Source organism: Elephantulus edwardii, unplaced genomic scaffold (genome assembly GCF_000299155.1).
Source record: "Elephantulus edwardii isolate Elephantulus edwardi_28Jun2011 unplaced genomic scaffold, EleEdw1.0 scaffold00133, whole genome shotgun sequence".
In the NCBI taxonomy this organism is placed as follows: Eukaryota; Metazoa; Chordata; class Mammalia; order Macroscelidea; family Macroscelididae; genus Elephantulus; species Elephantulus edwardii.
This window is the reverse complement of record NW_006399883.1, coordinates 4,269,796-4,293,107: the sequence shown is the minus strand read 5'-3', so window position 1 is coordinate 4,293,107 and position 23,312 is coordinate 4,269,796. Positions and strand designations below refer to the sequence as shown.

The following is a 23,312-nucleotide window of genomic DNA, read 5'->3' as shown; positions in this document are numbered from 1 at the left end:
ATTACACATCTGAGAGCTGGACAATGTCTAAGGATGACAGAAGGAGAATGGATGCCTTTGAGCTATGGTTCTAGAGAAGAGTCTTGAACATACCATAGACCACCAAGAAAACAAACAGGTCTGTCTTGGAGAGGGTGAAACCAAGATTCTCCTTGGAGGCTATGATTTTGCAGCTCCATCTCACATTCTTTGGGTACATGGCCAGGAGGGACCAGTCCTTGGAGAAGGACACCATGCTTAAAAGAGTGGAGGGACAGCTCAGGAGAGGAAGACTCCAGATGATATGAACTGATACAGTAACGGGGAATAGGGGTAGGTGTGTTGAAGTCAGTGAGACTGGCTCAGGACAGGGCAGGCTTCAGAGCTGCTGTACCTAGGGTCATTATGAGTTGCAGGAGACTTAACAGCACAATAGCAACAACCACAACCACAATATATATCAACTAACTTCCTGATTTTTCCAGCAAACTAACTTTGATTGAACTAAACAAATAATTTCCATTTAAAAAAATGTTTGTATTTCTTGTTTATAGAGCATACAGTAGCCAAATGAAGTGCCCTGGGGTAATCAAATAAAAAGGTAAAAAAGAACTATGCATATGACCTAAAAATTCCCTATGAGCTCATACACACTTAATGCACAAACCACTATGTGCTTTTATGTCACAAAATAATGGAATAAGGTAGATTTTCATGGCTTCTAGATTGTTGCTAGATTCTTACAGAGTTTTTTTACAACTGACGTCAAAGACTGTGCTATGTGGTTCTGGAAGCTTTCTTAGTCCTTCCGTCCACGTCTGATAAACCACTAGAATAGGCCAAACCATTTTCCCACCCAAGTGCCCTTTCAGTTAAAGGAGGAGGCTGGATGAGGAAACACCATATGCAGGACAAGGCAGAGAAATGGAAGTAAGAAAGTTCTGCAGACGCTTTTCAAAAAATGGAAACTCCCTTAGGGAAAGGCCAAACGCCACTTTTCTCTTTTCCAGCTCTGCATCGAATATGTGGTTATCTACAAGACTCAGAAAAGAAAAGGCAACAATTCTAAGGCAGGAAGAGTTTAACACATCAGACATAGACATGATTCAAGGGACTCTGCCAAACCCATTCCAGCGAATCTGATTCCTCTCCCAGCCTCCTTCCCCACATCCAGTGACAGCATACAGCACAGCACTGCAGCAGACATGGCCCGACCGCAGCCCACAGGAGTTCCGCCTGCATTCTGTGTACCCAAAGCCCAGTCCTAAGGCTCAGCCCAGAAGACCACAGCACACTACACTAAACATGGGTGTCCCTGGTGAAATCATGGCAAATCTTCTCACTTAACACTCCCAGTTCAATTTAAAGTTGTGGAGACATCTCGTTTCAACGTAATGACTTTAATAGCATTTGCCACAAAAACCACAGCAGAATGGAGGAGGATTCTCTTGCATTTTTGTTTTCCTCAGAAATTTAACTCATTCCTATCTATGCCTGAGTTTCAAGTGTCCACTAAGAACTCATCTCTAATTATGAAAACGTGTGTTTTTACCTCAAAAAGACAACCTTTTATGAAACTAAGTTCTTCCTACAAGGAAGAAAGATAAAACAGATGACTAATAATGCCCTGAATTACCCCTCCATTAGTCCCCCTTCTCCTCAGATCTCTTCTCAGATCTACTATTCAGAGATCAATTATTAATATTACTTCCTAGGGAGGATGCAATCCCTGTCTCACTCTCATGGTGGTCTTAGTCTCAGCATCAAATACCAGAGGACTCACAGTATACTTGTCAATGACAGCAGGTATCATGCTCTCACAGGGGAAGATAGCAGTCGAGAGTCATTGAGGAGTCTAGTTTTACTCACAGTTATTTGTATATTCATCCTAACATTTCACTATTTCCTCCTTAATGCCTTTTAGGAGACGGAGGACACCTTATACACAGTTATGGAGAATGGATGTATGGAAATTGAAAGCCTCACTTAATCTATAGGGCCTCAACCAAAATTAACAGGTAAATAAAATGAGTCAACATTTATCCAAAAACAAAGATGAGAAGGTAAGGAGAAGCAGGGAAGCTAGATCAACAGAAACACAACAAACAGAATGAAAATTAAAATGCCCACACATTATGAAAAATGCACCTAATATCACAGCACAATCTACATAAAAATTAAGTGAGAGCCCAATTTGCTGTGTAGACTTGAACCTAAAACACACATAATTTTTTTTTTAAATGTGAGGACTCACTAAGCTGCTGCTGTTTTTGAGGATTCCAGGGACTACTTGTAAAGGTCCTAACAGCAGTCTTCAGGAGCTGAGAGGGAGTCTCCCCTCCCTCTCTTGACAACTTCAATAAGAAAGTCAGTGCTACATTCCAACAAAACTTATTCTGATAAAACTCTGAATGGATATAGACGTGGATTCTTCCCCAAATCCTTTAGACAGGAACGCACCTTAGGTGACAGCTTGATTTCAATCTGGTAAGAGCCCAGCTGAGCCTACTACAACTTCTGATCTATATAAGTTATGATGTGAGATTAGAAATGGGTGCTCTTATAAACAGGGAAAAAAAGAAATGCTTAACTTTCTATGAAAAAAGTTTTGTTCTTATTTCAACCTAAAGGTAACTCTGTAGGATACTGAATTGAAAAATATTTTCATATGAGGATAGGAGTAGAAGGTTCTCAGATCCCAGCAGTTAACGCTACGGGCCTCTAAGAGTTCTTACAGGTGTACAGAGCACTGTGTGTACCAGAGCAGAACTATGCTCCACAGGGCTTATTTTTTTTAATTGGTTTTCAGTCACTTATATAAACTTTGCCTTATAATGAGTCAATCCAATTGTGCCATGCCATTATTTACCTCGTCTTATGGAACATTAGTATGCTCACCCTTTCCCTTCAACCTATCCATCCATTAGTTCACCTCTGCTCCTTCCCCCTCCCCTTCCTGGGTCAATCATCCATTGAGGTCTACTATTGTTTCTATCTTCCACAGGGTTTTCAATGGCTGGTTTTTTGGAAGCAAACTGCCAGGACTTTATCCTGAAGCACTTTTGGGTAGACTTGAACTATCAACCATTCTGTTAGCAGCTGAGTACATTACTGTTTGTACTGTCCAGGGATTCCTCAAAAATGCCAATGTCAACAAGAGCTGCACCACATATTTTGGAGTCAATGAGCATATAAAAAAGAAGTGCTTAGTAACCTACAGGATTAACTAGTTGCAACTTCTAGGTTGGGTTTTTTTTTTCTGTCATGACTAAAAGTGACTAAACAAGGCCAGGGGTGGTGGTGGGGAGGGGAAGTGACAAATAATGCATATTTAAAATATCTTAACACAAAATTACAACTATTTTTCCCCCCAAAAAAAGAAAGGCTTGAGCTCAAAGGAATGTTTGCTTATACAGACACATGTAATAAGAATCATTTTTTAAAAACAGGTTTAAAAGGTATACAGTCTTTGCATTCCATGTGATGAAAGATGCAGAACCACCTCTGAAGGCATTCTCTCCACATAGGAGCCTGAGTCCTGCCGAGTGTCCCGACAGACACGTCCCTTGAACAGGGAACAGAGGAGAGCACACTTTGGCTGTGCCATGAGCACAGAGGCAGGGAGGCTCGCACTGAGAATGCCAACAGAAGACACTTTATATTTTTCAACACATCCATTGCAAGGGGGGAAAAAGAAAAGGACTTAGTGATGGATCTGTAGATTAAAAGATATTTTAACCAACAGTAGTATAGCAACATTATTAGACCCCAGGATTGGGGCGGTGAGAGAGAGGGAGGAATGTGACTGGAGAAATCGGAATATTCATTTAATATGTGATGATATCAAGGTATTACTTGTATGTTTGGTTTTTTAAAGGCAAAAGTAGAATGGTGGTTTTTTTGGAATATGTTTTTTTGGCTATTGCTGTGTTCCATTGTTAACAATTATCTTTTAGAGATACATAATAAAATATTTACAAATAAAATTATATGACACCTAGCTATTAGCTTCAAAAAATATATTTTTGAAGGGAAAAAAAAGAAAAAAGCCATTGGACTGTACAGCAACAAAATAGGAAACAGGTTAGAAGGATATACGTAAAAATAGCGTTCACATGTTCATTTTCTAAGCAAAAAGTGCTAAGCGTCTGTAGGAACCCTGTACTAAGGACTTGAACATGCGTGTGGAAAGGGTGGAGGTGGCCCGCCTACTGGTGTGCTCCGTGTGCACAGACACAGCATCCAGGTTCGCTCTGCAGCTCGCACACTCAGTATGGGTCACACTGCCTGTTCTCTCCTTTTTCCAGCTATAGGGAACACAGCACTCCTAGCAGGCATTCTAGCAGCCAGGGTGAGGTGAGAGGCAAACCTAAATAAATGGAGGGTTTGTTTTCAAGCAGGAGACAGAAAGGAGTTGCTGCAAGGGGAGGACAGAAAAGCCACATCAGCACTGGCATGGCACCGTGAATGGACGTCACCTGTCTCAGCTCTTGGGCTTCTTCCTTGGAAAGGAACTGCTCACTCATCTGCAGCTGGGTCTGCCCTCCTTCTTGGCTTCCTGGGGAGGGCTCACAGTGCATCACGCGGTCCATCAGCCCAGATGCTGAAAGAGAGAGGCAAACAGTCACATACTGACATCTTCTGGTAGATACAAAGAATGCACAGATGCAGGAGCCTTCAAAACTATGCAGGGAGTGACAGTTTAGCATTTCACAGCTCGTGTCACCTAACAAAGTGTTCTCATGTATGTGTCGTTGGTCTGTATAAATCTTGACCTGCATGGACGGGAAACATTCACTGCTGTTGGGTTGGTTCCAACTCACACAGACCCTCTACTGAGTTCCCGAGACTATAAATCATAACGGGAGGAGACAATCCGATTTTCTCACGTTGAGTCGTCGGTGGTTCTGAATCACCAGGTAAACATGAGCTCTTTGGGTTAGCAGCACAACTCACTACAGACCACACCACCAGAGCTCCCTAGAACGTGGGTTATCATCGCCTGTCAGCGAGGAAGGAAGCCTGCCTGCTGCTGATGTCAGGGCTAGTCTCTCACCTCATGCTGACTACTCCCCATATTTCTCAGTGTGTGCAATATCGTCAGCGCTCACTATCTAATTTTATCATCAGTTCTCGGGGGGAAAAGGGCTCTTTTTCAAATAGTTTGTTTTCTGAGAAAAGACAGAAAATTTGTGCAGATAGCACATAAGCACCACTGAATCTTAATGAAATGTACATAAAACACATTACAGGGAAACTTCAGCAAAAGCTGCGCTTTCCTCCAGAAGGCTGAGGTTCCTGAGGCTACAGGAAGTGGCCTCGCTCACTGGTGCCAAGTGCAGCCACATGGATGAGTAGTGGCGCTGCGGTGGAGGTGAGTCAGCGTGCTGCACTGTGGTCAGGCCTTTGCTCGGAGGGAAAACTGTTTTCTCAGGACTTCCACGCTGCTCACTAACCATGGGGCTCCCAGAACATCCATGAGGTGGGAAATGTCCCTGAAGAGCAGATGGGTGCCTGGCAATAAACAGTGCACCCCATGCTCAACACGTGTGGTCCTGGCAGCCTCATTCAGTGTGCCACCTGTCCTTTATTTAAAGAGGAACACTGGGCACCTCCTGACTCAGATAAGGGTATCAATTAAAGTCTACCACTGGCTTTGCTCCACAGTACAGAGCGCTCCAGCTATTCAGTACTAACCATACTGATTTATTAGGATGTTGGGAAATAGAAGCAGGAAGGACAGGGCTGAGGGCCAACAATGTGGGCTCCAGGACCTTCTCCTCCGAGGTTCCTCCTCTGGCTTCTGTAGGATGAGTAGACTGGGACAAATGACCTCAAATGTCCTTCTTAGAGTCCTTTAAGCCAAAGGAGAGCTACATAAAAGGTTCAATTGCCAATGCCTTTCTTCATAGCAAGCTAAAATATAGCAACTTGGAAATAGCTGCTAAACAATATCAAAAAAGAAAAGGAAATACATCTAGAAAAAGGCTGTTACTGGGTCTAAAGGGTAGGGGTCAAAACGATGAGCCTCCCAAGGTCCTCACTCCACCACCCTGTCTTCTCAAAGGAAAAGAGGAGCCACCCCTAAGTAGACAGAGAAACAATGAAACCTTTTCAGATAACTCTTAAACATTAATATTCCCTGAGTGCACCTGACTGACACTTTTCTCTGGCTTTATCCCAATGAATGGAGGCTACATGGGAAAAGTAAGTGGACAAGAACTGGGTGGAATTGAAATGCTGGGGTCCAGCCTGCCTGAGTGCAAGGGGTCTCCTGGGCTGAAGGAGTGTGGCTCACAGCCACTGTCTCTCCTGGGAAGGGGACTCTGTACTAGAACAGCCTTCATGCTTTTAAACTGTGACCCAATGTAAGGAATTTGCTTTACACAAAACCAGTGCACTCTTGAATGTAGCTTGTTGTTGTAATGTGCCGTTAAGTTGCCTACAACTCATAGTGACTCTGTGTGCAACAGCTCTGAAGCCTGCCCTGCCTTGTCCAGTCTCACTGACTCGGGACACATCTACTCCCATTGCCCCAGTCACTGTATCAATCCATTTCATCCCGTGTTAGATATCTGAAAACAAAACCCTTCGTATGTATCACACATCTAGATGTTGTCTTCCCCAATGTGTTCTTAAATACATTTTTAAAAATCTGATTACAATGAATCTGGGTTTTTTTTTCCCTCTCTCTCTAGCCTGTTTGCAAATACTAATGTTCTAGATAATTACTAACACTCCATCCTACATCAAAAGGGTTTATTAAATAGCACAAAAACTTTCCATAAGCATCTAACTCACAATACTGGCCTTAAATGGTACAAAATACCATGAACTAAAATGTTAGATAACGAAAAGCACTTTTCTAAAACTGTCAGCAACAGAACACTGTCAAGAGGAAAAGCTGGAAGAGCCACAACAAAAGCAGAGGAAAGTTATTAGCTCAAAGGAAGGGCTAATTGAGGAAGCATAACATGTCCACATGAACAAAATATGGACAACTGATTCCTAGTGATTCCCGTGCCTTCCCTCCGCCGGCCTCCAGGGCTCTGCAACCAGTCCCCATCTTTCTTTCTGCCCCCTGACCTGTTTGGACATCAGGGCACCCATTGTCCTGGCTGTGCTGTCCTTCATACTTCTGTTCCTTCAACCATGTCTCCTTCTCTTGGATGAGAAAGATGACAGAACTTCCCTGCATGCCAAGCCTGGCTTGGAAATTAACTACATACTATCCTATACAACTTCATTTACCACTGGGTGGGTTGTCCTTCCATCTCTCATACCTTTGTATGTCAATTTATTATCTTATTATTATTTCTTTTCAGCATTTCCTAACCTACAATATGAGCTTATTAAGCACAAATCCCATATCTGATTTGTAATTATCTACACTATATTTTAATTATAATTTTTATTTCAATACCTAAAGCTTTATTATTTATAGAGATACTATTCTTAGATTTTTCAGTCTTACTTTTTTTTTTTTACTACATTAGATTTTAACCACCAGAAAATCAAAATAGACGATTATTTTTCTTCCTGGATTTTTCTTTTTTAAAAAAACAAGCAAATATATTAAGTCAGAGGTTTTGTTTTTTCCCTTTCAAAACAAGCATAGAGTCACCTGGGATTCCACTTAAATTTACAGTATTTCCTCCACTTTTAGTACCCAATGTTGATAACTGAATGGACCAATTTAGTTATTTCAATTTTTAAAATACCTTCTGAAAACTCTACTTTGATTCAGTATAGGATTGTGGGGTTTTTTTTCCCTCTGCTCTTAAATAAAATATAATCTCAGTTAAACAAAATAAGCATAAGTTGTTCAAGCAGAGAGAGAATTTGGGATGATCTCATTTTCTGGGAATCCAGAGCAGGCCAGGAGGAGGTTGGGCAGAGGCAGTCTCTGACTCGTGCAGGCCTTCCAAGCATTCCCAGGGACACAGACTGGTACCACGAAATGACAGTTTACCTGGTGTGCAGAACCGGCAGCCTCACCTTTAGTGAAGGTGCAGTCCAACACGACCACCACCTCATCTAGCAAGCAGAAGGGCTGACCCAAACCTGGCTCACAGCTTTGAGAGCAAATATCTGTCCTTTGTCCTGGGCCTCAAAGTCCTCATCTGTCAAACAAGGAATGTCTCTTCTAGCTAGAGGCAGGTTTTCTTGGGAACTAAAACTAAAGCTGAGGTAGGAAGGTGCTTTTTAAAAAAATAACAAATTACATGAAGAATAGTGTGAAACACAATCTATATGAACTTTGTAAGCAAACCACTATAAAATTTAAAAAAAAATATCAAACACAAAATTCCCACATTTCATGCTCAACACAAAGTGAAGAGTTATAGAGGGTAGAAAGTGGTCAGAGCAGCTTGCAGCTCTCTGAAAAAGACAGAGGCTTACAAACCCAAACCTGCTAGAGCAAACGCTGCTCAAATCTCACTCATCAAAGCCTTTCCAAGGGATCAGGAGGCTCAAACGTGTTGTTCGGTGCCTGAGTCAACTCCAAGGCATGGTGATCCTACATACAAAAGATTAATATCTTTCCAGGTCCTGCACCATCGTCCCTCACAATCTCTGCTGTGCTTAAGCTCATTGTTGGAGTCACTGTGTCAATTCAACTTGTTGAAGGTCTTCTCCTTTGCTTGACTTGTCCAAGCATGAAGGCTTTTTCCAAGGACTGGCCCCTCCTGACAACATGTCCATAGTCTGTGAGAAAGTCTCACCATCTTAGCCTAAGGAGTACCCTGGTTGTACTTCTTCCAACACAGATGTATTTGTTTATTCTTTTGGCAGTCCTTGATAATATATCAAGTACTCTTCACCAACACCACAGTTTAAAGGCATCAATTCTTTTTTGTTCTTTATTCACTGTCTAAAATTCACATTGTTGTTGTTCTGCCATCGAGTCGTAGGCAACCCATAGCAACCCTATGAATGAAAGACTTGAACATCTGTATAACTTTCATCCTTTCTCCAGGTTCATAGGGGTTCCAGAGGCAAGCTATTTCAGAAGTGGATGCCACTCCTACTTCCAAGCTTATTTTAATCGGCGAGCTCCACCAAACACTGTCCGCCATGGGTAAACATTCTTGCATTTTACACATCAGTGTCACAGTGTTCAGCTTCACAGCGACCACGAGTGACCTCTGTACAGCAAGTGGACAGACCAGGCATATATGACCTAGAAGAATGTTTGACTAAAAACAAAAATAGGCCTGAAGGCCATGGATTAAAGTCACCCACCTTTGGCTTGGTAGCATCACTTTCTGTCCACTATGCATCTAAGTATAGTTTTTGTATAAGCATAATTAAGTGTTCTGGGATTTCCATTCTTCTCACAGTTAACTATAGTGTGCTATGATCCACACAGTCAAATACCTTTGCATAGTCAATTAAATACAAGTGCTCATCCTTCGGTTATTTTCTGCTTGACATTATCAGTAATACTCCTGGTATCAAGGCCTCCTCTATACCCAGCCTTAACTTCTGGCAATCCCAGTTCTCTACCAATGTTCTGTTGTAACCATTTTCAGATGATATGCAACAATACTCTGCATGCAAGTGACTTTAATGATATTGTTCAATAATTTCCACATTCTGTTGGATCACCTTTCTTTGTAATGGCAACAAATAATGAATTTATTTCATTTTACAAATTTTGGCACAGACTGGTGATCCGGTCCAGGGCTGCATCTGTTCTTTGGAACATGTCAACTGGTATCTTAGAAATTTCACATACATTTGAATTAAATTAAAATACCATGCCCTGGGTCGGGCATACCTTATGGGCATCTTTGCTCTTTAGCATTTTAAAGAGGTTCTCGACAGCAGGTTTGCCCAATGCAATATTTCTTTTGCTTTTTTGACTGCTCCTTCCATGGGTGTTGAGTGTGGATACAAGTGAAATTAAATCCTTGACAACTTCAATCTTTTCTTGCCATTTATTAGGATGTTGCTCATGGTGAAGATTTTAGCTTTCCAAAATTTTTTTTAATTTCCAAAAGGGAGTGACTTTTTTCTAAAGTAAATGATTGGAATTATTTAGTATTTCCTGAGAAAGTGACAGAAACCAAAAAATTAAGATAAAAATCAATAAACAAAATCCTGTAAAGATGCTATTTAAGAAGGGTCCCTTTGGATCTTTCTCCCCAAATTCACAAGCCCAGCATAATTATGGAAAAAAAAATCAGGCAGCTCTTAATTAAGGAACAGTCTACAAAACACCTGACTAGTATTCCCCAAACTCCGAGGGAAGGAAGCCTGAGAAACTCATAGACCAGAGGAGCCCAAAGTGATATGAATACTAACAAAGTAGAGTGCAGGGTCTTGGATAAGATCCTGTAACAGAAAGCGGATATTCATTCTAAGTAAAAACATAGAAAATCCGAATAAAGTATAGGCTTCAGTTAATAACATAGCAATTGTTCATGAGTTGTAACAATATACTACATTAATGTGTAGTGTTAACAATGGGAGAAACTGGGTGGGGATGGCATGAGAACTCTGTAATTTCTTCAGGTTTTGTGTTTTGTTGTGTTTTTTTTTAATAAACCTGAAAATATTTTAACATTAAAAAAGGTTATTTTCAAAATGGTACACGGAAAACCAGCAATTAGCAATCGTGTACCTTTCCTTCACTCTCCACCCAACCTCTCTCCCTCTCCCTCTCTCTCTCCCTTCCTCTCTCCCCCCCTCCCACCCTCTCTCCCTCCCCTTCCCCCTCCTGCTTCCTCCTCTCCCTCTCCCTCCCTTCCTCTCTCCCTTAGCAGTCAGATTTGGGATTTGGCATTACTTTACTGTTAAAGTGGACTATCTTCATGAGAAATGTACATATTCATAATAAAGACTTAAGTATTTATTAAAAGAAATGGTGACACTGGTTACCTGGGGATAAACCCAGAGACAAGAACATACTGGACTACACACAAAGCAGAACTTTTTAATAATGCAGTCAGACGGTGGGAGGATCAGGTTCCAAAATATCTTTGGGCATATGGTAAAATACGGAAATGGTACAGAGTGTGAGAGAACATAGAAGGTGGAGAGGCTGGGCTTTTGATGGAATCATAGAGGTTTATGGATGGGAAGGGAACCTCAGTGACTTGGGCACAAACATTTTACAGAAAAGAAAACCAAGGCTCAAGATGAGGGGGTGCTTTGAGTGATTCACCCAGCTAGCCCAGTATTTGGCAGAGCCAGAATCCAAACTTGATTTAGGCCTTTTCTAAACCTCCTTTCCGTTTGAAAAAAAAATCCCCTAATTCCTCTTGTGTATTTACAGTGTGACAGGGAGGTGACCAGTGTCCACAGGTGCTCTTCAGTCATGGAGACTTGGCAGAGGTGGTGGTGGACAAGGTTTCCTGGCACTACTTCTGTCAGGGGGATGTGTGGGAGACTGGGAGGTGTCCACACAGCCCAGATGTTCTCCTTTGTCCCTGGTGCCTGGCAATCATGTTCTCCAAAGTCAGCCTTTTACCTTCTGGCAAGCTGAGCAGCAGTACCCCTGTATAGCTAGACTGAACCATTCCTAAGCACTCAACAGGCTTCAGTGCCTTCAGTATTTTAGCACTCTACATTGTACTTAATTACAGTAGATCTACGAAAAGCTTCTTTTAAAAAGTATGTTAACATACACCAACTAGAAACTGATTGAGGCAAATACTGGCTAAGTATTATTAGACTGCCATCTTGTGGCCATGTATTACACTGTTGTTCCATGTTGTTGCATCCAAGCCACCTGTAACTGACCCTTCAGCGGCTCTGTAGAGGCAGTAAATAGCATGGGAGAAAACTACCCATCTTTACCCAGCAAAGCAGCTGGTGCATTTCAAATGTGTGGTTTTGGGTTGGCAATGCAACTCCTTACTGTGAAGCCACGAGAGTTCCCTTGCATTATTCTAAATGTGATTTCTTACCATGAAGTCACAAGTGCTCCCCTTACTACTCTAAAAAACGAAAATTTCTGTGAAGTATCAAAAAGCCATGGCTGCCACCTCCACTGCTTCTGTAAAACTTCCAACCAGAAAGGAATGGTGATTCTTGTAAAGAAAATGTTCTGTATGCTCTAACTCCAACATAATAGAAATGAAAAGAGTAACACTGAGGACTACTACATTCTGGAAGCGGAATTTGTACATGTTTGTTGTTGTGCTGTTGTTAGGTGCCAACAAATATGACTAACAGTGACCCTATTAACAACAGAACTAAATTCTGTCCTATCCTGTGCCATCCTCATCATCAGAATACACTCACGCCCACTGTTGCAGTCACTCTGTCAATCCATCTCACTGGGGGTCTTTCTCTCCTATGCCATCCTCCACCTTTCCAAGCATGCTATCTCTCTCTCAAAGGAACAGTCTCTTCTAGCAACATACCCAAAGTATATGAGATGAAGTTTCATCATCTTTGCTTCCAAAGGGCACTACAGCTGCACTTTCTCCAAGACACATCTGTCTGTTCTTTCAGCAGTCATAGAAGAGTCAGTACTCTTCTCCAAAGCCAGGTTCAAAGTCACCAATCCTTGTCATCCTTATTCACTATCTAGCTCTCAGATGCACAGCAAGTGATTAAAGAGACCATGGTCGGGATCAAGCACACCTTAGTCTTCAAACTGACTTGAAGACTCGATCATTGCTTGTCAGTATTTTAGAGAGATCTCGAACTGCAGACTTTCTCAATGCACTGTTGTTGTTGGGTACCACTGAGTCGAAACCAACCCACAGGAGACTCTCCAGAGGGTTTTCAGAGACAGATAAGCACACAAGAGGAGATTGCCCATCCTTCTCTTGCACAACAGCTTGTGGATTCGAACCGCATACCATCTGCATTGCAATGCAGCTTCTTACCTCTAGGCCACTTAAGTGTCTTCTGAATTCCAACTGCTGCTACCAAGAGGATTGTTTGTTGATCAATGTAAAACAAAATCAGTTATAGCAAATTAAATACTTTTTTTTAAATAGGAAACTCTCAGCATGTTTGCTTCTTCCAAATTTATAATCACTTTGCTGAAAGTGTGTACCTGAGTGTCCTCTTCCCTCAAGCATGGCATAGTTGATAGAGGTGCATCCTGTTCAGTCCAGATTCACGACCACTCCTGCAGTTCTGTCAAGGCATTGGTCATTCCAGGTATGTATGGTTCAACTCATTCAATGGACACACTGTGATGCTCAGTTATTACCCCAAAAATATTGTGCCTGGGTATTCAATCAGAAATTCATCTTGTAATTAACTGACTTTAAGCCAGGGAGATTATCCTCAGTAATTTGGTTTTGCATGATTCAATCAACTGAGAGACTTTAGGACCAGAACTGAGGTTGCCTTGAGAGAGAAATTCCACCTGTATAGAGTAGCTTCAGCCCCAGCCTAAGTTTCTCATAGCCAGCTAACTGCATTTCCAGGGAATTCACACTTGGCTACCCAGCACTCATAATCACACAAACCAATTCCTTGCAAGAAATTTCTTTATAGATTTTATGTGTTAATGGTTGGTAAACCAATGCGGAGAGTGTGGGGTGAAGCTCCCCGATTAAAACAAGCTTGGAAGCAGGGGTGGCATCCACTTCCATAATAGCTTGCCTCCAGAAACCCCATGAACCTGGAGAGAGGATGAAAGACACACAAGCGTTGAGGACTCTCCTTTATAGGGTCGCTATGAGTCGCCTGTAAGTCGATGACACTTAACAACAACAACAACAAACACCGCAAGTAAGTATTCTTTTGATTTCCTAACTGCTGGTGCCAAGAGTGTTGATTGTAGATTCAAGGAAGCTAAAATTATTAATCATCTCAATTTCTTCTCCATCCATCATGGTGCTGTCTATTGGTTCAGTGGTGAGAATCTTTGTCTTCTTGATGTTGAACTTCAATTCATACTGAAGATTATAGCCCTTGACCTGCACCAAGCACTTCCGGTCCTTCTCAGTTTCAGCAAGAAAGGCTGTGTCATCCACACACTGCAGGTTATTGATGAGTCTTCCTCCAATCCTGATGCCACATTCCTCCTCATAAATTCCAAACACCCAAATGATCAATTCTGCATATAGACTGAAAAGGTATGGAGACAGAACATTTTCTGATTTTGAACCATGCAGTGTTTCTCTGCTCTGTTCTCACTACCGCTCCCTGGTCCAAGAATAGGGTTTGCATAAGCACAATCAAGTGTTCTTGGATCCATAAATATTAGCCATAAGCTCCATAAGAACAAAGGTTGTAATGTCTGTTTTGTTTAAAGAACTGTATTTTCACACCGGAATAGATGAAGGAAAGGAATATGTGGTTATGCTTTATATATATGACAATTAACAATCTAGAACAAGAAGTACACTACAGGGTGAACTGGGGGAAAAGGGTAGGCGGAAATATGCATCAATGAATGAATGAAAACCCAACCTTTCTGGTGGTAGCACATGGTGAATTCTCAGGATGTTTCAACTCAACAAATAAATGGTTGGTAATACAGCGTACCTACCTCACAAGTGTGGGTTCCTGACTCATGCTGCTAAGGCCGCTGACAGGAGGGATATGGCAACTTGTGAGAATGATTCAGATTTTGATTTGAAACTAAGGGTGGATATTTCACAGAATGTACTTGGCAAATGGCCCTAAATGACACTAAAGGATCAGTGTCTTTATATCACTGCTAATAACACTCTAAGTTGGTTGGCACACCCACCTGGCTCAGCCCTTCTATGGGTCTAAATTTTGCTTTGAGTTAGAGATCACACAAAAATCTATAAATTTTTAAATTACTTTTAAAAAATATTTCCAACATTCTGATATTACTAAGATCAAAACCATTGTCAAGTATAGTTCTTTTAGAAGCTTGAAGCCATCTAGAATAATAATTAAAACATATTCAAAATGGATGACCCTGGAGGACATTATGCTGAGTGAAATATCTCAGTCACTAAAGGATAAATACTGCATAGTGCCACTGTTATTAAAAAGGACTGACATCAGGGTTGGGGGGAGACTGAGAAAGATGGGATAAGTTATGCATACTGCATTGAAACAGATGAGAGAACTATTTAAAAGGGATATATGATTAGGTATTATTGTCATGATAGGAGTCCAGAACAAAGGCTGCATAGTGGAGTGAACTTGGGGGGAGGGATTATATTAACAATGAAAGAATTTTTCTTTTACTTTTCAAAGAGAAGAACAAACTGGAGGGGAGGGGTGGGCAGAGAGAAAAGTGTGACAATGAATGAACGGAAATCCAAAGTCTCTGTAAATTTTCATTAAAATTAGTAATAATAACAATAAAAATTTTTAAAAGTTTATATCTTATGGAAATATATTGAAACTGATATTATGGAAATATATTGAAACTGATATTATAGAAATACATTGAAACTAAAATTAATTATGTTTAAAAAAAAGACAAGATGGAAGTGGAATAATAACAAACATATTTCTGCTTTAACAGACAGCTTGTCATCATGGCTAATAAGAATACTACTTTTTGGGGTAAAAAAAAAAAAATCACTGACAAAATAAGAGCACCAGTAATGTTAATAAAGAAAATTAGTAAAATGAATTAAGAGTATTTTATGGCTTTATGATTCTAAGAATCTACGACAAATTTAAGGAAAAATATGGTGACTTTGACCACAATTAACAATTTACATAATGGAAGCTAACAGTTTAGAAGTAGTTACAGACTCTGAAGTCAATAAAAGCTCCCTAGTGGTATAATGGTTAAGCTCTCAGCTGCTAACTGACAAAAAGAATGGCAATTCTGACCCTGACACTGACTCTGAACTGATCTCCTGAGGAAAGACCTGAGACCTGCTACCCTGAAGATGACAGGCTCGGAAACCCTACAGGAGAGCTCTACTCTGTCATCCAAGGTTCCTGTGAGTTAGAACTGACTCAATAGAATACAACAATAACAAAGTCACCAAGGAATAGCTACTTAGAATGAGAAACTCTTGACAATTGTGTGTGGGAGGGTAGCAATGAAAAACAAACAGAATTGGCATCCCCAGTATAAAACTTAGGAGGACAAAGAAAAAAAACCCAAAAAGGAAATATTTAGATGTTTTACTCATAAGCAAGCGAAGTAAAATAGTATTAAGATAGTACAAACACCTACAGAAATTGAAAAACCAAGTCAGATAATATTGTGTTTTCAAGCACTACTGAAGCTCTAATGATGGCACAGAAGTTAAGCACTAAGTTTCTATGTCAAAGGTTGGTAGTTCAAATTCACCAACCACTCTACAGAAGAAAGATGAAGCCATGTGCTTCAGCAAAGACTGCAGCCTTTGAAGTTCTAAGGAGTAGTTCTATTCTGTCCCACAGGGTTGTTACGAACAGGAATCAACTTGACAGAAAAGGGGTTTTGTTGACTGCTAGAGAGGCAACTGGGACCTAGAACCATCTCATCAAAAATACAGTTGTTGCTGTTGTTAAGCATGATCAAGTTGAAATCGACCCATAGCTGACTCTCTAGGTTTCCAGAAGCAGTTAATCACACAGGAGGAGACTGCCCATCCTTCTCCGACGGAGCAGCTGGTGGATTTGAATCTTGTGCTTTCGGGATTGCAATGCAGTTTCTTACCACAGTAGACATATTTTAACTATATATATCATCACCCACAACTTTGGCTTGGAATCACAAGCAGCTAACCTCCCACACACACTACAGAGAAACATGCAAAAAAATGATGTCCATTCAACATTGCCAGAGAAATCAAGAGGTTGGTTTCATGGCACAATACCTTAAGGATATTAAGGCACAGATACCTACAAGATTGGCTGGAAAGACACATATTAAATACCAAGGGAAATGCAAAGGGTCTCAGTAAGGGTAAGAAAGAAATACAAGTCCAACAAAGTAAGCAGAGAGAAGACGCCCACTGACGCTCCACGGGGGAGACAAGACCCTAAAATGTTGATTTTCAAATCAAGATGATTAAAGAGATGAGAGAAAATTAGGTAAGAACATCTGGAGCTTTCTTTTGTTCTGGAGGATTCACCAATGCCATTTACAACCTATGTGGAAAGCTCCATAGTTATCAAATATGTGATAAATGTCAGCAATTTGATATTTACTAATGCCAAAGATAAAGAAAAAAATATTTGAAATTATTTTTATTTCAGGCCAGGCGTTGCTTTAGGTCATATATACTACTTACCATTAGTGTATTGAGCTTGGCTGTAATTTTAGAGGTAAGTGCACTAGACTGTTTTATTGATTACTCACCTGTATGCCAGGCTGAAAAGCCCTTTTCTGCTGGGGAAGAGGCTTTAGTGCTTCTGAGCATCAAGGCATCTTCTAAAAACTCAATCTTCTTGCTGAACTGTACTTCTAAAATTGGGATAACTTCTGGCATTTTGGCAGATATCAAGCGATAAGCTATGTCTGGCTTCCCAATAAATCTCTGGCGTATACTAACTTCATAAGGCGTGTGAACTTTAATATCATCTACATCATCTCTTTCAAATCTGTGCATAAGCAAAGAATTTGAGTCATGGACTTCCAAGCCAGAAACAAGGACAATAAGCTTTCCTGGTTTAACATGAGACTCTGTTCTTTGGGAAATAATAGCAGGAATTTTGATAATGATCCCTTCTTTTCCAAAAGCCTCAGAGCTAGGTGTTGAGGCACTTTCCTTGGGCTTTGTTTCTGATGTCTTCCATAACTTGGAACTAAAAGGCCACCAAGAAGGAGACTCCAGTTCTGTCAGTAATCTAAAATGGCAAACAAAACACAGAAAATTTGGATCAATATTTTTAAAACTTTCACCTTTATAAAGCCCTATACCATGATATCGAACTTCACTGACATAATCCATAGGAAGCTGTGGTGTTAACTTAAAGATGGTACTTGTCTGGTGGTTCAAATCCACCAGCTGCTTTTCAGGGAAAGATGGGCAATCACTTCCTGTAGGATTTATAACCTCAAAAAACCCACTGGAGGGTCAAAAACGAGTCATTTCCAAGCTGGACTTTGTATAAACACTGCATGATCTAAAGGCAACTGACCATGTCCAGCTGTCACCACAGTCACGCCTGTTGGAAAGACTACCACTGTGAGTGTAAAGGAAAAAGAGAAGCCACAAGCAGGCACTGTCCTGCAGTGAGAGGTGAAAGGCTGCACTGGCAGAGAAGCCAGATAAGTAAATGAAGCCGAGAAGAAGGAATAGGTGAAGGAAGGAAGGAAGAGGTACTGGGATATGTCTAGAGGTGTGCTGCTCAGTCACTGCAGGTTTCCAGTCTTTATTTTTCTAAAATAATATTTTTTTCATTGTTGAACATTTTCTTATCTCCACCCTGCAATCATTTATTCCTTTCAGATAGTTCTTTCCCTTATCTGTTCTAATGCAGTATTCATTATCTATCTATTCTTTTACTATTCTCTCCCCAACACCCTGTCCATCTGTCCTATTTTAGAACAGCAATGTTATGCAGGATTTGTCCTTTTGTGACCGAGGAATTTCACTCAGCATAATATCCTCCAGACTCCTCCATGTTGTGTAGTGTTTTACAAGTTCATTGTTTTTCAGTGTTGTATAATATTCCATTGTGTGAATGTACCATCATTTTTCTATTCATTCCTTTTAAAAACAATTAAAGAAAAACAATAAATTAAAGGGGAGCTGCTTTTTCTAAAAAAAAAAAAAAACACCAACCACCTTACAGGAACTCAGAAATATATGTAGTTAGATGCTCCTCAAGTGGACACTAAGTAATAAATACCTGAACATATGGACTGACATAGTAACTGGGGTAATGTGGCAGGGGTCTCAGAGACAGTGAGATTGGCTCAAGATAGGATAGGGTTCAGAGCTGCTGTGCATAGAGTTTTCATGAATTGCAAGTGACTCAACAGCATGTAACAACAACAAGCAACATGCAAGTATATGTGTGCATAAAAGAAGTGCAGTAAGGGGCTCCTTAGAGGCAAGGATGGTGAGACTTTGACTTATGAGGATGGTCCAGTTTTGGGAAAAGGACATCATCTTTAGAAAAGTAGAGGGTTAGTGAAGGAGAATGTCTTAGTTAACTAATGCTGCAACAAGAGAGATACTGCAAATGGATGGTCTTAACAAATAGAAATTTATTGTTCTACTCTGGTAGCTGAGTGGGTCGATTTGCACAGTCAATCCAAGACATTTGGTTTGAATCTGCCAGTTGGTCCTTGGGAGAAAGATGGACACTTTCTCCCATGTTATTTACAGCCTCCGAAAACCTGCTACAATGATCAGCTACAAGTTGTTTCCAGCTCCATGACAATGACTAACTGACTGTCTTATAGTTGAGGAGGTTAGAAGTCCAAATCCAGGGTGCTAGTTCTGGGGTAAGAACCTTCTTTCCATGTTACATGCTAGTTGTGAATGAAAGCCTTTGTTTCCTTCAGCATCTATAGGTTTGGCATTCCTTGGAGACTGATCTCCCTGTGTTCTGGCCTTCTCTAACATCAAGGAGCTTAAAAAGAAACACTCTTGGTGATTATTTCTGGGTGATACTGAGGTCTCCTTTCTAGTGAGATAATAGGTATTACTCAAACCCTAGGGGAACTTACTTTATTTTCTGATTAGGGTTGTGATGGAATTATACAGTACTGTTTTCCACCCTTAATCCTCATACAACTACTTGGTTTATCAGATCACAGGGGATCATTACATAGCTTCCACATTATATAATTACACACATGCATTTTGGGGGTACATAATTCAATCCATAACAGAGAAAAAGACCCTTAACAAGGTAGACTGGCACAATGATTTCAACCACAGGCTTAAGCACAATGGAGATGTAAGGATTGCTAAGTATCAGGCAAGGTTTTGATCTGTTACATATACACTGGGTTGCTATGAGAGTTGAAGTCTACCCGACAGCAACTAATGTATATATACCACACAGAAAGAGAGAAAGTGCAAGCGAGTAACGAGTCTAGTTTCACTTACACACGCGCACGCATACACACACCCACCTCATTCTCATTCTCTCTCTCTCTCTCTCTCTCAAGCTAAGTAGAGAAATCAGACATTTCACACCAAAGGAGAAATGTGATTTCAGAGAATTATTGCAGGCAAGTCACTATAACAAACAAACATAACCACCATCATTGCCCTGGGGCAATGAGAATCCAAAGCTGTTGCAGTATATTATTAAAAATGAATGTTTTTCAGCAAAAACACATGAGGTATGCAAAGAAACAGGAAAATGTGCGTTATACACAGGAATAAGCCCAGTCAATAGAATCTATTCTTGAAGGGACTTAGATGTTGAACTTAATACCTCAAAGAAGTTACTGTAAAAGATGTCTAAAACATTAAAAGAAACTTTTAATTAAAGGAAAAGGGAGTTCTGGTGGTCTAGTGGTTAAGAAGTTGTACTGTCCACACAGCTGGCCGTGCAGAAGTACCCTACACACAGCCCGAGTGTACTCTTCTGGCCATATACTGAAAATGATCTTCAGCAAGATTTTGCTTGCAGAGGAAGACGAAAGATGGCCGATGGCCAACCTGCATGGAGCTTGCCGCCTCACAGCCTGCCTTAAGACAACCTTAGTTTGAGTCTTTGTTCTACTGCCTTTATTATTTTTTCAACCTTGCGGAAGGGGTAAGTAATAACACCTACAATTAGACTACTTGGTGGAGAGAAAGGGAGCCATTATGGTGGTGCTAGAGCAAGAAGTGCTATCCCCATCCATGAGCCCCAGTAGGGTACAAGGTCAGGACTTCAGAAGAGTTTTGGTAAAGGAGAGCCCTCTAGCCCCTGGGAGTGCTGCCCAGTCCCTGGGGAGAGCCAACTGGCAGGGGAGGGCCACCTGGTCCCTGTGGAGTGTCGTCTGGTGTCTATAAGGCACTTTATCTAAGCCACTTTCCTCCATCTCCTCCTCCAGTACACCTGTAAGTAACACCTCCAAAGTCCTTGTCTTTGTAAGTCACAAGTTTGTTCTCTCTAGGTTTGCTCCCTTTCCTATGTTGTTGTTATATGCCATCGAGTCGCTTGCGACTCAAGAGACCCTATGTACAACAGCCCTAAACTCTGCTCTGTCCTGTGCCAATCGCACTGTCTCTGACACCCTCATCCTGATTACCCCAGTCACTGAATCAATCCACCTCATAGAGGGCCTTCTCCTCCTGCCCTGTCCTCCCCCCTACCAAGCATGATGTCCCTCTCCAAGGACCAGTCCCTCCTTACAACATGTCCAAAGTGTGTCAGACGAAGCCTCAGAATCCTTGCCTCCAAGGAGCAGCCTGGTTTAACCCTCTCCAGGATGAACCTGTTTGTTTTCTTAGCAGTCCATGGTACCCTCAATACTCTTCTCCAGCACCACAGCTCAAAGGCATCAATTCTCCTTCTATTCTCCCTAGTCATTGTCCAACTCTCTGATGCATAACAAGTGACTGCAAAGACCATGGCCTGTATCAGATGTACCTTAGTCTCCAGAGAGACACCATTGCTCTTCAGTACTTTGGAGAGGTCCTACTGAGTCTTGTTCCCAAACCTGAACCCTGAGCCCAGTTCCAGAGACAAAAGGGAAATATAACTGTCAGATAAGGAAGTGAAGGCAAAGAGAACCTCAAAGTTCAACCAGCCACTCCCACTGGACTCACCCAGGCAAACACCTTACAGTCCAGAGAGCAGAAAATGTCATGAAAATATCTTCTAACGGAACAAGACGGCATGCAGTTTCAATTAAAACCACCAGCAAAGTGTTAAAGTGGGCTCCACTTCCCCTTCATCCCAATGCCCCTGTTTAGCACAGAGCAGCCAGAGAATCTGCACCCCTATTCCCAAATGGGAAACCCACAAATAAAAAAGACAAACTCATTGTTGGAGGAAAAAATCACCAGTGGACTATGCCCTGTCTTTTCCAGCCCCTGCCAGATCTTTTTCATTTCCTTTACCCACTCCCTCCACTCACCAAATTATACAACCCTGTGATTTCATCCCTACCCATTCTCACCCTTCTGCTCCCACCCCTTACTCCCTTAGATCCCCACACATGCTTTTTACAATAAATAAATAAATTTAAATTTTTTTTTAAAAAAAAGAAAAAGAAGAAGCTGTACTGTAATCCCCAAGGCACGTGGTTCAAATCCACCAGTTAGATACTCCATGGAAGAATAGGCAATCCTTTCCCATTCAATTTACTGCCTCTAGAAACCCACTGGAGGGTCAGCTATGTGTTGGTCCCAACTTGATGGTACACAACAACAACAACAACAAAAATTAAAGGAAAAGCATGGTAACAACAACTTACCAAATAGGGACTATCACTAAAGAGATGATGATTGTGATCATTGCATTGAGTCAGAACCAACCCATAGCTGACCCTCTAGCAGGTTTTCAGAGGCTGTAAATCATAATGGGGGAGACTGTCCATCTTTCTCCCTCAGAGCAGCTGGCGGATTTGAAATGCCTACCTTTGGATTGGCAGTGCAGTTCCTTACCCACTAGGTCACCAGAATGCCTTACTAAAGAGATGGAAATATAAAACTTAAATTATATAAATCATAAATGAACATTTTCATGTAAAAAAATATGTAATGACAGAGTGATGTCAGCATGGTATAAGCAAGAGCAAGCACCCATGTCCCAAAGAAACACACATGCAAAACAAAACAGAACACCCAAGCAGAAACTGGCAGAATCAACTGTTAGAACTCTGAACACCAAAAGTTTACAGCAATAAGCAAATGTGGAATTAAAATAGTAAGAAAGTAAAATGCAAGGGTAATATGTAGAGGTTTATGGAACTCTGTGCTTTCCACATAAATTTTTACAAACCTAAATAAAACTGCTCTAATAACAAAAAAATCTATTTAAAAAAAATTACATAGGTAAGTTTTGGTTTTCTACATGTTCATGCCATACTCCTTACCTGGCGTGGTGACAATCTGTCTTAAAGCTGGGATAGCTTGCATTCCCAAAGAGGGTCTCAAGTCCCTGGCTCTGTAGGGAAAAGCCAGCTCTAATTCATAAGTTATTTTGTGTGTTTGTTCTAACTTGTCTGAAGTTGCCTGAAGGACTATCCCAAGAACCTTGTCACTGTTTGACCTATGTCAAAACTTACTTATTGGGGGTGGAGGGAAGGGAAAGCTGCAGATAGTATCTCAAAACTTTTAATTGCCTCTGTCTGTGACAAAAAAGTATGAGACTGAGCCATACAACAGACACTGGATGTAGAAACCAGGAAAAGCTTCTGTAGAAAAGTAGGACATGCAACAGCACTCTAGCAAAGGATTCAAAAGCTTCATTGATTCTTAGGGCCAGATTCATGCTCATAAAATACCTGAGAAGACTCTGCTTTCTCCTATGGTCAGTCTGGCTAAGAGTGCCCTAGCACAAAGTCATTCTGAAAAGAA

At 41.0% G+C, this 23,312-nt stretch overlaps 1 protein-coding gene across 1 annotated transcript in view; it reads right to left on the bottom strand.

Annotated features, from left to right (window-relative positions):
* SNAP47 (synaptosomal-associated protein, 47kDa) overlaps positions 1–23,312 on the bottom strand; it is a 58,280-nt gene that overhangs the window by 20,370 nt on the left and 14,598 nt on the right. The window contains exons 2-3 of the mRNA XM_006893912.1: positions 17,192–17,679; positions 4,458–4,582 (exon numbers count right to left, since the gene is read on the bottom strand). Coding sequence (XP_006893974.1) covers positions 4,458–4,582; positions 17,192–17,679 — 613 coding nt within the window. The remainder of the gene's footprint in view (positions 1–4,457; positions 4,583–17,191; positions 17,680–23,312) is intronic.